Consider the following 16,673-nt stretch of genomic DNA (forward strand, 5'->3'; position numbering starts at 1 on the left):
GAATAAACATAGGACAAATAAAAATTAAAAAGTACACACCTCATTAGACAGATTAAATATGGAACGGAATAAATACTGAACAAGCAATTTAACATTGTTATATTGCGTTTGAAGATTTTCGTGGTGCACTTCCTCAAGTTAAATAAATTCCTTCGTTATCGTAAATATTATTTTCTTAGCAAGTAGTCGCTTCTTAAGCAATTTTGTTAAGTGCTGTGGCGAGAAGAAGCCTTTAAATTATCATAATTATTATTAGTTCATTAATTGTAGACATTAGACTATCACCAGCGACCAGCCACCATGACAAGACTCATTCAGAGAACTAAATGGCTCAATTGCAGCCTACAAATGAGCCTTTATGGCTGGTCTGTTGCTGCTGCCGTACTTTTAAAGCTCTCAGCAGCCGCGGTCGCTTTTTATTGCATAGAATTAGCTTACACCTGTCTCTTATACACATCTAGATGTGTATAAGAGACAGGTGTTGCGGGAGCAGCAAATGCCACGGTATCTGGCGCACGGTGTTGCTAGAGCAGCAGATGCCGCTGTATTTACGAGCCAACACGGCACCGACGACAGCAGCGCTGCCGAAGGTGTCATTGGGTTGTCCTGGACGGCAGTTCTCCATTACAGTCGCAGCTAGCAGCGGGTCGCGGTTTTTAGGAGGGTTGTCGCCCGGCAGGAAATATTATGACAAGCGCACCTTGCTCGTTACTGGGAATGAGCTCACGGCGGCGCAGTTTTCCCAACGGAGGAAGAGTTTTTTAGCTTGTTTCCTTGCGCTGTTTCATGGAGTGCAATATTGCTGCTCTGAGAATTACAGACTCTACTCCGTGGTGGCGCGGTGCTCGTTGCTCTCAACATTACAAACGAATTATGTGATCCTACAAGCAGGATCTGGAATACAAGATGATGCCGTGGCTACGCAAACTGTTGGCATTTACCATTTAAATGAAAGGGATATTAGTTAAAGAAATTATTTAATTCTTGTAACTGTTGAATGAGAAAAAAAATGTTAGGTGCAATGCTTTTAACACAAATTTATTTCATAATTTGTTAAAACAATACTTGTTGTTTCATTAGTACTGCTATTGTTTCACTATATTTTATATTTATATGTGTTAGAATTTAGTATAGAACGTAAACATGGCCCATACATAATAAAATAGTCTACTGCATATTCTAGTTCGACTAAGTTAATTTCAGATCTCGCGACAAGATTTTTACCCTTCTCTTTCTTCAGAATTTGTTATAGTAACATCCTATAAATGCCACAAAATAATGTCACTGCGGTGCACTCATTTTTCCTACCTCACGCTCAATGAACAATAAGTTTGCGCGAGGAAAACTTTGCCCGAAAACTTTTTTTTATCCATTCATGGTTCCCGATTAATACTTGATTTGCCGCCAATCATTTATTTGTAACAGGTTCCTCATCTCACCTGGTCGTGTAAATGCCTGAGTTATTCTTCTGCTCCAGGAACACCTGACAAATGTCAACGACTTATTTTTGCTGCTTCTTGCTTCGCTCGTACCGGCAAACCTTAGCGATAAAAACGTTGGGGTTAACATTTGGCAAGGTGTTGTCAAAGTGTCGTTCGGTTGGCATTAAAGCGTTCTAAAGCGTTCGGTTGGCATTAAAGCGTTAACGCATTGCATTATTATTGGTATAATATCCGAAATGATTCATATAATTAATAATAAAATGTCGACGAATTGACAGGGGAAATTTCTAAAGGCATGATTTTGAAAATTTTTCTCACATCTGCAGGCAAGAATATTATATACTATAGTTATTATTGCAATCCAAGCAGCTCGTAGACTGTGCATTGTTCCACGAATCCAAGTATTTCTGTGCATTGCTTTTGCCTAATGGACATCCATGGAGGAAAAGTTAACTGATGATCTTTCCGGCGAGATTGTCAGCTTCTATTGGTCTGCTGGAAATATCTGACGAAATAAATGCTGGGCGAATAGTTTATTAATTAATGCAGCAGAATACCAGCGACATTTTCACCTCTCGCGTCACTTAATTTGAGCTGCAGGAGAGACAGGTGCGCGTTACAGGAATTAGACAATCATGAGTTTCTGAGACTTTGCTTTTCTTGAAAGTTTTTTAATACTTAACAACACCGGTAACTAATTTTAATTTATACAAAAATTTAATTTAAGGATCACCGGAATTTAAAGATCTTTCTAATCAATATTAATTGTGTTTATAATATTATAAAAATATTAATATGCATTTGTTTGATTACATTTTGACAAGCAATTTCAGGCCCTGCAATCAAGTAGAAGATCTATCAAAATAAATATCAATTCACGTGAAGCTCGATCAAAGTGAAGATCGATCAACATGAAGCTCGATACAACGGAGCATTAATTAGAAGTAACGGCGAAAGAGAATAAAGGCATCCCATTAATCGATCTTCGTGCTAACCGTAAAAACTAACAATATACGTGATATTTTCATCATGAAATATTGAACGCAAACCAAGAACTCAAATCCAGAGCCTGTATAATAAAGAGACCATACAAATCTAGTGTTCAACATTACTCATGATGATCTTCGATAGGGAACGAACTTAGCTCTTCACGTGTAAAAAGATCTTCGTTTTGAAAAGAGACTCTCGTAAAGACTAAAACAATCTAGCAAGTGTCGAAGTTCTTCAGAAAGAGACTTAACTCAGAGCTCACGGGTGTGTATGCTATCCTTAGTCTTAAGAACTCTCTTAACAATAGCAATAGATGCCAAACTGAGGCGTCTGCCGATAAATGACAGCAGCTCTGTTGTGCAGTCATTCTTCTTACCCCGCATGTCCTTACCATTAATCGATCTTCGTGCTAACCGTATAAACTAACAATATATTACGTCATATTTTCATCATGAAATATTGAACGCAAACCAAGAACTCAAATCCAGAGCCTGTATAATAAAGAGACCATACAAATCTAGTGTTCAACATTACTCATGATGATCTTCGATAGGGAACGAACTTAGCTCTTCACGTGTAAAAAGATCTTCGTTTTGAAAAGAGACTCTCGTAAAGACTAAAACAATCTAGCAAGTGTCGAAGTTCTTCAGAAAGAGACTTAACTCAGAGCTCACGGGTGTGTATGCTATCCTTAGTCTTAAGAACTCTCTTAACAATAGCAATAGATGCCAAACTGAGGCGTCTGCCGATAAATGACAGCAGCTCTGTTGTGCAGTCATTCTTCTTACCCCGCATGTCCTTTCACAGCTCCAATAGTTCTTGTCGTTTTGGCTGTTTCCGCTTTTATGTGCATGCGAACTTTTTTATTATTATTATAATAGTATTATTGCTGCCGTTGCCGTTGGCTATTGTTAATTACATTTTCATTCATGCCACATTTCTTTTGGTTGTTGGATGGGGTTCTATTATCATTAGAAAATGTTGGGTTATTTGGCTTTACTCTTTTGCTGTAATTTGCATCGAAACGAGTCGTTGATCGGCTTGTGAGTTGCTTTAATTGAAGGAAATAAGTATTGGCGTATTTAATTATGAGCATTGCTAGAAATAATGAAGTGGTCAGTCAACGTGCTCGGTTCCTAAGGGTTTTGTAGTTCGGTTTATATAGAGTTCACTAATATTGCGTGGCAGTTTAGTTTGAGGTCGTAGCTTGGATTCATAAACGCTTGGCTGACCGTGCCGAGCAATGTTCACCAGCAGGCCTCATTCTTTCAAGATTTGTTATGGCTTAATCTCAGTTTACTGGGACACACGCTGGCTTATTGGAGATCGTATAAGCCGTGCCAGAGTAAGTAAGATCATCTCTGGCATACTGGAAAGAGTTCGAGGACGCGATCGCTGAACCATTACGGGTTCATGTTTAAAGGTCGTGAAGAATATATAACTACATGTAGTCTTGTTATCAAACTTCAATCTGTATTTAAACTTTTATGTTGTTGTGAATTTTATGGACCTTAATACGAACCGAACAACAATATCGTTGCACATCCTTTTTGTAACATACCCTCAGGTTGTGACGAATAACGTAACAACTGTATAACTATGAGCGAACACAATAAATACAGCGAGGAATATCCATTCTACAAGATACCTATTGCATAGAGTAAACATTGTGAGGAGTAAACATTATGCAGAATAAAAAGTGGATAGAATAAACATAGGACAAATAAAAATTAAAAAGTACACACCTCATTAGACAGATTAAATATGGAACGGAATAAATACTGAACAAGCAATTTAACATTGTTATATTGCGTTTGAAGATTTTCGTGGTGCACTTCCTCAAGTTAAATAAATTCCTTCGTTATCGTAAATATTATTTTCTTAGCAAGTAGTCGCTTCTTAAGCAATTTTGTTAAGTGCTGTGGCGAGAAGAAGCCTTTAAATTATCATAATTATTATTAGTTCATTAATTGTAGACATTAGACTATCACCAGCGACCAGCCACCATGACAAGACTCATTCAGAGAACTAAATGGCTCAATTGCAGCCTACAAATGAGCCTTTATGGCTGGTCTGCTGCTGCTGCCGTACTTTTAAAGCGCTCAGCAGCCGCGGTCGCTTCTTATTGCATAGAATTAGCTTACACTTGTACGTATTATGGCAGAGTTGGCGAACTCTCCGGGAGTGTTACTCCCAGTTAAAATGATGATGCAAAAACTCCTAATCCTTGACGTTTTCTTCGAGCTTGCGTTCAATTGAGAGAGATATGTATTAGTTTACAAAACCCGACAGCTTTTCCTTGATCACTCATTTGGTTTTAAAATTGATGACAGAAGCGCTACTCTTTTGTATCTTCTTAAATGCACGACTCAAAAACGTAATTCTTGAATCTACACAAGTATATTGGCCTCATTATTAGTGTTAAGGTCAAATACCCTCTTATACTCTAACATAATTATTAACCTAGAAATTAACCCAAGAAAAGCTATGTATAATTCGAGAGTTCGTCAAAGCACATTCACAGTCAACTGCGTCAAGCCTCATGATTTTTCCAGATCTTATTCGTTCATTGAAAGTCGAGCGCGACGTTCTGACGAACTCTTTTTAATCAGGCTGCATTTTTTTGCTGGTCTTGGCGTGCTAATGTCGGCGCTCATTTCCCCGAGCAGTGCTAAAGCTTCTTATTTATTAGCACAGCTATGAGCGGCCTGGCATTAAATACCGCCATTCCTATACTAACGCCAGCGCCGTGCCGCGGTCGCCTCTGTATTGTCGCGCGTCGTCGCCGCTTCTTTCTCTTCGTTTTTTCTCGCTCGTCGGAAAATTAGTGCAGTGGTCTCTTATTTGTTGTCAGCATCGCATTGCGGTCATTGATATTTTTCTGCGTACGAAAATTAGCTTGGTGGAAAATTAGTGTTCCGGCCCCACATGGACGCTTGTGCTTTTTTCTTTCCATGTAAAAAGTAGCCTAGCGGTTTTTTAGCATTTTCTTCAATTTGAGCTTGGCACTGGAATTTTTATTTCAAATTCCGCATGGACGCCACGTGTATATTTTCTCTCTGTAACTATGGGTATCGAGGAGGCATTCTTCATTACTTTCATGTGCAAATTAGTTCTGACTTGGGATAGAATGCTGGAATTAATCGCATAAAATGAATAGTAAGCGCTGCCACAGAGCTTGTCATTTCGAAATCATATGCGCTATTATACCATGTGTCGGTGTCGGTGCTGTGTTGTGTTATCTTTCACTCTCAACTAGCAGAGGGTTCCTGAAAATGAACACATACTCTCATATATTTTTCCATTGAATTATTTTATATTGTTAAAATGCCGCAAATTTTTTACAATAATGGTTTAAGAGCTCTACCAGATCGCTTACATCAGCACTTATAAGCCAAACTTGCTATTTTTGTGAACGAAAAATGCCATTTTCCGTTGTCAGTGAATAAACCTGTAAGAAAATGATGAAAGCTTCGGTTTTAGCGACGTGCAAATCCTGTCAAACTTTGCTACTTAGATCATGATTGATACTGCAGATCGCTACCTGATCGATGGATCGATCCAGCACCGCTATCTTCCACCTAAATGGTATGCTAACTCTGGCAGCCTTCACCGAGTGCCAGAGCTTGCCTAGTGTCAGAGCTTGTCGAGTGTCAGAGCTTGCCGAGTGTCAGAGCTTGCCTAGTGTCAGAGCTTGTCGAGTGTCAGAGCTTGCCGAGTGTCAGAGCTTGTCGAGTGTCAGAGCTTGCCGAGTGTCAGAGCTTGCCTAGTGCCAGAGCTTGCCTAGTGTCAGAGCTTGTCGAGTGTCAGAGCTTGCCGAGTGTCAGAGCTTGCCTAGTGCCAGAGCTTGCCTAGTGTCAGAGCTTGCAAAGTGCAAGAGCTTGCCGAGTGTCAGAGCTTGTCGAGTGTCAGAGCTTGTCGAGTGTCAGAGCTTGTCGAGTGTCAGAGCTTGTCGAGTGTCAGAGCCTGTCGAGTGTCAGAGCTTGTCGAGTGCCAGAATCTTGCTATGAAAGAGGAGATATGTGTGTTTTTTCTGTGACATCCTTGATTTGATATCGCGTTCTTTCCGTTCAAGTTAGTCAAAAATGACAAAATTAGACCTTGTTCTTCATAATTTAAGCTAATTTATTAGTGGTACATGCAGAAACTTACATGTCCAGCATGGTTTGGCCACTCAAATATTGTCGCATGTGACTGCGCGCGTTCGTGGATCACGCGCATATTCATCATGATGATAGCGCATGGATAGCGCACGATGATAGCGCATGGATATCGATCGATCGCATGTCCTGCATAGATTATAGGGCATAGATATCCATCACGAGCATGACCAACATAGATCATAGCATATAAATGGCGCGCATGCCCATCATAGATGCGTACAGATCACACGCCTGTCAGCAATAAATCACGCGCATGCGATGCCTAAGTTGCGCATATATTTGCTTCAGCCGCAGCTATGTAACTCCAAGCTTTCATGGAGCACGACAGCAACGAAACCGCGGCAGTTGGCTGAATTAAGGGCTCGTTAGAAGCACACTATCCTGCATTTCTTAACAGGTCGTGTCTTTGAAACATTCAAACAGTATTGAAAATTTATTTATAAATCACTGCAGCTAATATTCGTTATCAAAATCACGGACTTCGGTGCAACGAAACTTCATTCCAGATCATCATGGCCGGTCGCTGCGAACAAGAAATGTTCCCAAATCTCGATTTATTGGCTCGAGCAAAAATATTACCATAAGAATGTGTATTGTACTCAAAATAATTACAATTTTATTTAATTTGCCTGGGAAAAGTAAATTTTTACATAACCTGCTTGTCATCCGCTGCTGTTTTATTGGAGCGAAGAACAATTAAGAAGAGACCTCATCCCCCTTCCTCCAGCACGTGGCTCTGTCGCATCGCCAGCTTCTTCATGCGTAAAAAATTCCATGAAAGTTGCCTTAGTTCAATTTTCAGTGCTTTTTAATTGTTGGCTTTCCCTGGGGCTTTAATATCTCGCTGATGATGAGCAACGAAGCTGAGGAGGCGTGTAGGGTTGAGCCAGTTTCTACCATCCCTGTCCTGCCGATATTATAATTACTCGCAGGAAAACGATCACTTTTTTATATAGCAAGTTTTGAAGCATTCATTTTTCGAGCAGAGATAAATTTGAGATTATCATTTCGATATATTCCTTCCATCAATCATAAGTGTTTTGTCTAAAACATCTGACTTTTTACCAAACATCTCCTTAAGAGATAATATTCATGGAAGGGTCTGGGTCATCCTATAATTTTTTCGAACGCTGCAAATTGCTTTGTTACCAACATCAAGCAGTGACCCTCTAAACACTTCAGTCTCCTGAGAAAAGTGAGGGCAAGAGGGAAGGGTGAGAGGAAAGTCAAAATCAAAAATTACAAGATAAAGAGAAACAGTCTACTCATAAAAGTGCGGCCAGCTCAAAAATGTCGACTGGCAAACAATGTTAAAAGAATCGCACTCGTGCAAAAATATGACGAGGGTTCATTTTTTGGCGCTGCCGCCCTTAGATTGGAGAAGTTTTTTGGCGGTGTGGTAGCGCCGGCAAGAATTTTTATGGCTAATTTTCGCTGTGAATTTTTGTCGGGCTTGTAATTATTTGTAGAGGCTCGACTGATTGTAATGAAGCCGGGGCAATGGAAGGGAAAATAGTGAGGGGGTCGTGGCGTGTGGCGATATCCAGACGCTGATGTGGCGCAGTTGTGGCGTGGATTTTATGCTTATGTGGACAAGATGTGACGCCGTTGTGGCGTATTGGCGACGATGCTCTGGCGCCCTTTCGGCGCTTTTGTGACGCTTGCGTTGATCTTTTTTGTTATTGATGTGGCATTTACGTTGCTTCCTTTGTGCGTACATCAACATAAACTTAATCACGCTATTAATACAAATATTAAACCAAAACTGCACGAACATGCAGAGTTATCGGTGTGGTCGAGTGCTGGCAGAGCTGCCAGGAGGTATCAGTATGACAAGAGTGGCCTCCACTGCCATGATTTATCAGGGACGAAGTTTGGTTGCGACCAGCCATTAGCTGTGTTCGATAGCACCGTGCCAGATAGGAAGTTCTCGTATTATAGTCTTCGTCTAAAGCCCCGCTACAAAGGCTTGCTGAACTCCGTGACCAAGTCACTGTAGCCATCACACCACCTATAAAACTACCTCAATTGATGAGGTCACTGCTGCCAAGTGCTCAATAATTACTTCCACGAAGCTGGAAAATATCAGTGCAGCATTTGCTGTAGCAAAACGTCAAACTTAATCTTACAAGGCCAGCCAATTTATGGCCATTCCGTTACCGGCCATTAGCTGGTTTTACAATTTCTCAGGCACTTCTTCAGGATACGTTCATTGTTTGTGGCAGTGTTTATATGCAACATTTTTAAAAGAAATGCTTCTGGGATTCTACTGTTGATACTGATACTACTGTTGAAACGGTACAGTACGTATGATTGATGAACGATTCTACTGCTAGAACTGTACAGTATAATTGATGAGCGATGCTACTGTTAGAACTGTACAGTATCATTGATGAGCGAAGCTACTGTTGGAACTGTACAGTATCATTGATGAGCGATGCTACTGTTAGAACTGTACAGTATCATTGATGAGCGAAGCTACTGTTGGAACTGTACAGTATCATTGATGAGCGATGCTACTGCTAGAACTGTACGTATCATTGGTGATCGAGCCATGCTACTGTTAGAACTGTACAGTATTATTGATGAGCGAAGCGAATGATAAAAGTGTACGTATTATTGGTGAGCCAGTACTAGTGACCTCAAATTACAAGCACAAAATTCAAAATATTTTAAATTATCATCATGACTATCACTATACGCTTACGAGATTGCTATGAATTGGTTATGAGATCTCTGGCGCACTTGTATTTCTCTGTCGCGCCTCACTTTTAAGAAGCTTTAAGCATTTCTGCCCGGTCTTTAATTGGAAGTTTTGCAGTCGCGCGTCTTTAGCGTCGCTTGAAAGATGATCTTCACACAAAGACGCTTTATTGCACTGCGCCTAACCTTCACACATCGTCCATAATCTGCAAAAATTTGCATATCATCGTTTTTTCATCAGCATGACGGCGATGTTTTCGCGAGAGAGCCTCCCTCATCCGGGGTATTTTTTCGCGGACTCTTCAAATTTTAATCCAAGAATTCGCATTTTTGTGGCCCAGATCATTTTTTGATTGACGTCACTCACGGCTGCTCTAATTACGTGGAGCAGCGGCCCTCCACCACACCACTCCACCACACCACTCCACCACACCACTCCACCACACCACTCCACCACACCACTCCACCACAAGTCCTTGCACCGCGTGGTTGCGTTTGCCAGACTGTTCCATCCTCAGTACAACGGATCGATGTCGTTATTCGATCTCTTAATATAATATATAAGACTTGATATAATCTCTAAAGTCTAATTAATGTGCGCGCGTACATATCATTTTAATTAAGTAACATTCGTTCGAATGATTGATTTTCCGAAATTGGTGAGGCTCTTCATCGTACGTATTGCGTTTGTCCTGAAAAGTTTTTAACATCATCCTAATATTACGCGGAGGTCATTGAGGTCAATAAAGAGGATGAGTTGTGATCAGCTGGAACGACCTAAGCGATGATCGTCCAGCCTGGTGATGAATCCTTAGCGCCGGCCTCACAACAGCAGCCCACTATCATTTTATAAATATTGGTCAAAGTTTCTTTGTGTGGCTGATCCTGATGATGTAAATGTAGGGGTGTTGGGAAGCTTATCTACGATTTTCGTGGTGTCGGGATTTTACTTGGATCGGGAATTTTATTCTTAGTGGGAGAACTGTAACTTAGTGGGACAATTATTCCAGTCTGTGCCGGGTTAGCCAATGAATTTGTGATGATGGTGATGTCAAGAAATGAGATAATGGCCTTTTTGAACTGCAGCAATTATATACCAAGCTTGGCAATGCCGAGCGATCCAGCTATCTACATAAAAAAAGTAAAATTAACGTATGAAATGTGAAGCTAGAAACATTTTTTTTTTTCGGGAAAGTAAATTGAGTTTCGGCTGAACTACTGGGCTGCAGTCGAGCTGTCATTGCCCACTCAGTATTTGTGTTACGAAATCGGCACCATCGTAGTGGAAACAAACTTACGTTGTCGTTGTTAAAAAGAAAATCGTATTACGATATCTCAGGCCAAAATCGTTATCAGTGACACTTATCGTGTATGCAAAATTTTCATGGATATCAGAAGCGATCCCTCGAAACTGTTTGCGTATAAGATACAAACAAGAACGTAATCCACAAAATCACCGCGCAGTTATGATGACCCAGAACACGATACTCAATATCACAGAAATGTATTTTGCTGATCGACGTTATCGACGCCGCGCAATCGACCACGTGATATTTCTTGGCCCGTCTCAGGACTGGTCGCAATTAAAAAAGCCGGCCTAAGGCCTCCTCATCCATCAAAAGAAATAATTACCGCGTTCGCCGCAGCGTAACGCGTTAGTGACGCTACACTGACCTCGCTTGCCCCCCATTAGGCTTATAACAGGGGGACGTGAAGGGGGGTAGTGATAAAAAGTTATTTTGCCGCTTGACTTCTTCGGTCGCAGTGACGGTCACCTCGGAATGTGGAGTCATGCTGATTTACTTACCAGATGATATTCAGTTTACTCTACCATGTAACGGGTGATGTTATTTAGCTTCATATACCATATACCAGGTGATATTATTTGGCTTCATCTGCCTATAACGGATGATGTTATAGAGCTGCTGGCAGCTATATAGATCTTCTATCAGCCATATATGGCTGCTGACAGCCATATAGATAAGCTATCAGCCATATATAGCTGCTGGCGGCCATATAGAGCTACTGACGGCCGTATATAGCTGCTGGCGGCCATATAGATCTGCTATCAGCCATATATAGCTGCTGGCAGCCATATAGAGCTACTGGCAGCCATATAGAGCTGCTGGCAGCCATATAGAGCTGCTGGCAGCCGTATAGAGGTGATGACAGCCATATAGAGCTGCTGGCAGCCATATAGAGCTGCTAGCAGCCGTAAAGAGCCGCTGGCAGCCGTATAGAGCTGCTGGCAGCCGTATAGAGCTGCTGGCAGCCATATAGAGCTGCTGACAGCCATATAGAGCTGCTGGCAGCCATATAGAGCTACTGTCAGCCGCATAGAGCTGCTGGCAGCCGTAAAGAGCCGCTGGCAGCCATATAGAGCTGCTGGCAGCCATATAGAGCTGCTGGCAGCCATATAGAGCAGCTGGCGGCCATATAGAGCTGNGCAGCCGTATAGAGCTGCTGCAGCCGTATAGAGCTGCTGCAGCCGTATAGAGCTGCTGCAGCCGTATAGAGCTGCTGCAGCCGTATAGAGCTGCTGCAGCCGTATAGAGCTGCTGCAGCCATATAGAGCTGCTGCAGCCGTATAGAGCTGCTGCAGCCGTATAGAGCTGCTGCAGCCGTATATATGCGTCATGTGAGGTGTAACCGTGGCGCAAGTTGAGCGCCACGGCAGCTACGTCGCTGCAGCTCAGGCGGTGGGGGGGGGCGCTGGGTGTGTTATGAGGGGAGGGAGCATTGGTGGCAGAGAGGGCATTAGTGGCAGAGGGGGCATTAGTGGCAGAGGGGGCATTAGTGTCAGAGAGGGCATTAGTGGGGCAGAGGGGCATTAGTGGCAGAGAGGGGCATTAGTGGCAGAGGGGGCATTAGTGGCAGAGAGGGGCATTAGTGGCAGAGGGGGCATTAGTGGCAGAGNGTGCACGTCGTGGTGCACGTCGTGGTGCACGTCGTGGTGCACGTCGTGGTGCACGTCGTGGTGCACGTCGTGGTGCACGTCGTGGTGCACGTCGTGGTGCACGTCGTGGTGCACGTCGTGGTGCACGTCGTGGTGCACGTCGTGGTGCACGTCGTGGTGCACGTCGTGGTGCACGTCGTGGTGCACGTCGTGGTGCACGTCGTGGTGCACGTCGTGGTGCACGTCGTGGTGCACGTCGTGGTGCACGTCGTGGTGCACGTCGTGGTGCACGTCGTGGTGCACGTCGTGGTGCACGTCGTGGTGCACGTCGTGGTGCACGTCGTGGTGCACGTCGTGGTGCACGTCGTGGTGCACGTCGTGGTGCACGTCGTGGTGCACGTCGTGGTGCACGTCGTGGTGCACGTCGTGGTGCACGTCGTGGTGCACGTCGTGGTGCACGTCGTGGTGCACGTCGTGGTGCACGTCGTGGTGCACGTCGTGGTGCACGTCGTGGTGCACGTCGTGGTGCACGTCGTGGTGCACGTCGTGGTGCACGTCGTGGTGCACGTCGTGGTGCACGTCGTGGTGCACGTCGTGGTGCACGTCGTGGTGCACGTCGTGGTGCACGTCGTGGTGCACGTCGTGGTGCACGTCGTGGTGCACGTCGTGGTGCACGTCGTGGTGCACGTCGTGGTGCACGTCGTGGTGCACGTCGTGGTGCACGTCGTGGTGCACGTCGTGGTGCACGTCGTGGTGCACGTCGTGGTGCACGTCGTGGTGCACGTCGTGGTGCACGTCGTGGTGCACGTCGTGGTGCACGTCGTGGTGCACGTCGTGGTGCACGTCGTGGTGCACGTCGTGGTGCACGTCGTGGTGCACGTCGTGGTGCACGTCGTGGTGCACGTCGTGGTGCACGTCGTGGTGCACGTCGTGGTGCACGTCGTGGTGCACGTCGTGGTGCACGTCGTGGTGCACGTCGTGGTGCACGTCGTGGTGCACGTCGTGGTGCACGTCGTGGTGCACGTCGTGGTGCACGTCGTGGTGCACGTCGTGGTGCACGTCGTGGTGCACGTCGTGGTGCACGTCGTGGTGCACGTCGTGGTGCACGTCGTGGTGCACGTCGTGGTGCACGTCGTGGTGCACGTCGTGGTGCACGTCGTGGTGCACGTCGTGGTGCACGTCGTGGTGCACGTCGTGGTGCACGTCGTGGTGCACGTCGTGGTGCACGTCGTGGTGCACGTCGTGGTGCACGTCGTGGTGCACGTCGTGGTGCACGTCGTGGTGCACGTCGTGGTGCACGTCGTGGTGCACGTCGTGGTGCACGTCGTGGTGCACGTCGTGGTGCACGTCGTGGTGCACGTCGTGGTGCACGTCGTGGTGCACGTCGTGGTGCACAGTTTACCTGTCACCAGCACCATCTTACACTCCTACAGTTCATCATGGGAGTTCAGATCATAAAACTTCATGTAAACCCAAGACTTACAAGAACGCAATACTTCAACACATAACAGTTGTAAATGAATTACTGAAAAAGATTTGGCCCCGTCTGAAGTCTTCTCAACTTTGAATTTAATTAATTAATTAATTATTATAATTAATGGTCGTGGTAAACGTCTTTAAGACCATGCCACTGATGATGGTATGGGAGCGAGGTTATACTGAAAACATGTCGAATAAATATAATTCCACATGCAACATATATTTCCTATTGTTATCTTACATTTATTTGGCCGTACAAATGATAATGAAGCTGTGAACCGAACTTAAAAGAAGTTACGCGAAGAATCTCGCACATCTGCCGCTCCTGCCGACGCTGGCCGCACGCGCCGCGTCTTCCTGTTAAATATCGAAGTGTGTTAGCAGTGCCAAAACCTGTATGGTTATACATCTATACAGTATACTGTTTCTTTTATTGTAAATGTCCAAATACTAAACATTCAAAAAATTAATTATGGATGATGTGGTTCTCATGCAATTCCATTGTTGATGAAACTGTTGATGTAGTTCTTATATCACGCGCTCTTTAATGTAGCCGTTGATGCAGTTCTCATACCACGAGCTCTTTAATGTAGCCGTTGATGAAGTTCTCATACCACGAGCTCGATGATGTCTTCTCTCTTCAGAACGTTGATGCAATGGCCGATTTAGTTGAAATATGAGTTATTTTTACATAATTCTTAGATCTTGTTCTTAGGTTAATACAATTTTTGCTGCAGTTATCAAGTGATTCGTGGGACTATGTAGTCGTGGGACTTATAACCCGGGTGTTAATGATATCTTTAATTCTATCATGTGTTGTTTGTTGATTTAATTAATGCAGAACAGTTTACTGCTGACACATCTCATGTTATATCCAAGCGGCGGATGGGGAAGAATCAAGCATAGGCAAGAGGAGGGATAATAACGGGGCAAGGAGAGGGGGCGCGAAGCGAACAAGGAGCTAAAATGGAGCAAGCAAATATATTCAATAAAAGGGAGGAGGGAGCGGCAATAAGGGGGCCGGTAGGGAGGAGTTGCGCATGCGTACGGTAAGGGAGCGCCTCTCCCTCGCGCCCTGCCCGGGCAGACTCTGAGGCAAGGGTTGCGAGCCGCCGGCCAATGGCCTGGCCCTGCACTGTTGTCGGAGTCAAGACGACGCAAACTCTTTCTCAAATCAGCACTTTATGCATGAAAAATCCACTTTCACTACCTGAAAAATCAGTTGTTTTGATTGATTTTATTCAATATGAGTGATTAGCTGCAGTTATTGGAGCTAACTACTCATTAAAGTCGCCATTGCCAATATATGTTACAAAGTGCAGGAGGAGGTAGGCAGCGCTGCACGTCATGTGAGGGCGCGCTGCGGGATCGATACCCGCGATCTGAGGGCTGGCGGAGGCGCGGTACCCAGTTCGCTATGCCCTCACACACAAACTCCACGGTTTCTACTCCGATTATTTCACTTCAGGTTCAGGCTGCAGAATTGGTCTTGGCTTTCCAGAATTGGTGACTGCTTTGTGCTCAGCAGGCAGCTACATTGGCTGTGACTTTCCTGACTTACGCTTGACTGAAGCGAATTGCAAATAGCACTCATTGCAGCGTCGTAACCACACGCTTTAAGGCAACTTCTGTCACTATTAAAGACATGGTCATGATGCTGAATAAAGCTGACCGCTTTGCAATAACGCCGAACTCGCTTTAATAACGCTGAACTCGCTTCAGTAACGCTGAACGCGTTAGAACAATGCCATGCATTGAAGCTGAGGCGCAAGTGCATGAAGCCCTGTATTCAATTTCTGATGAATGAAAAATGATGAAGCTTGCTAAGGCGCTGAGGTGTTGGGCGAAGCTGGCATGTACCTTAATCGCGTTGCCCTCCCTCCATGCCCTTGCTTTCCTCTCACTTTGCTCTGTTTCAATGCTCTCTTTTCCTTCTCTCTACCCGTACTTTTTTCATCTACTCTCTTCCCCAGTTCACTCTCCCAACTGTCTTTCCTGACTCTCATTCTCCTGTCTCTGCATTGCTATCTAATTGCTTTCATTTACATAAATAATACCTTATCAGCAAAATATTTTCGTATCCGCAGCATCATTGAAACTCCATATAGCATATATCGCACTCGCAACGCCATATGTACCCCAATTGTATCATTAATGCACCATCACCGTATCTACATCACCATCACATCTTTATCATCATCGCACAGCACAATAGCTGTACGCCCTTCCAGAACAACCCAAAGATGATAACAAATCATTAGGCCGCAAAATTTCATTGATGGAAAAGGAAACCGAGTTTCAACTTTGGATCTTAACAAAGAAGCCTACTAAGGAAACGAACTCGTGTTGAAAATTCTTCACCACTTGAGACCAAATCTGTTGTCCAGCAGGCTAGCAGCCTTCAACTTTACTACGTTTTGTTCCTGCCACATCACGTGTTCCGTGAAATCTTCCTCTTGACGCCGGTATGGTATACGGATTTGGTTTGCAGGTTGCTTCAATATATTTAAAGCTTGTATCCTGTGTCAAACGTTCGCGTCCTGTACCTGCAGGATCGCCACAGCAGACACTTACTTGTCAGTACATACAGCTGTCAGTATCAGCTGACGGTCTCCAATACCTGCTCACGGTCTGCAAATAGTACCTTGAACAAACTGTTAGTATCCTATGTGGGTTGGTGGAATCCGGCACCAGCTGGCGGCTTCCTGCATTGATTATCCTGCANGCTGACTGTATCCTGCAGCAGCTGACGGTATCCTGCACCGGCTGACTGTATCCTGCAGCATCTGACGGTATCCTGCAGCAGTGGCTGGTGTACGGCGCACAGGAGTCGGCAGCTAAAAACTTTGACACGAGGGGAGCGGTGTAAAGTTATAAGGATGGGGGGGGGATTGTGAAGTTATAGGGGGAGCGTTGTGAAGTTATAATACAGAGGGGGACGCCTGAAATACTGGACAACTTTAACATGAGGGGAAGGAAGGCGGGGAAGAGGGCATGGAG

At 44.5% G+C, this 16,673-nt stretch overlaps 1 protein-coding gene across 1 annotated transcript in view; it reads right to left on the bottom strand.

Annotated features, from left to right (window-relative positions):
- LOC108679013 (autotransporter adhesin SadA-like) overlaps positions 1-11,091 on the bottom strand; it is a 52,215-nt gene extending 41,124 nt beyond the window's left edge. Inside the window, exon 1 of the mRNA XM_047879854.1 lies at positions 10,973-11,091. Within this exon, the coding sequence (XP_047735810.1) occupies positions 10,973-11,091 (119 nt within the window). The remainder of the gene's footprint in view (positions 1-10,972) is intronic.
- Between the last annotated feature and the right edge of the window lie 5,582 nt (positions 11,092-16,673).

This window comes from Hyalella azteca, unplaced genomic scaffold (genome assembly GCF_000764305.2).
Source record: "Hyalella azteca isolate HAZT.00-mixed unplaced genomic scaffold, Hazt_2.0.2 contig3998, whole genome shotgun sequence".
Lineage (NCBI taxonomy): Eukaryota > Metazoa > Arthropoda > Malacostraca > Amphipoda > Hyalellidae > Hyalella > Hyalella azteca.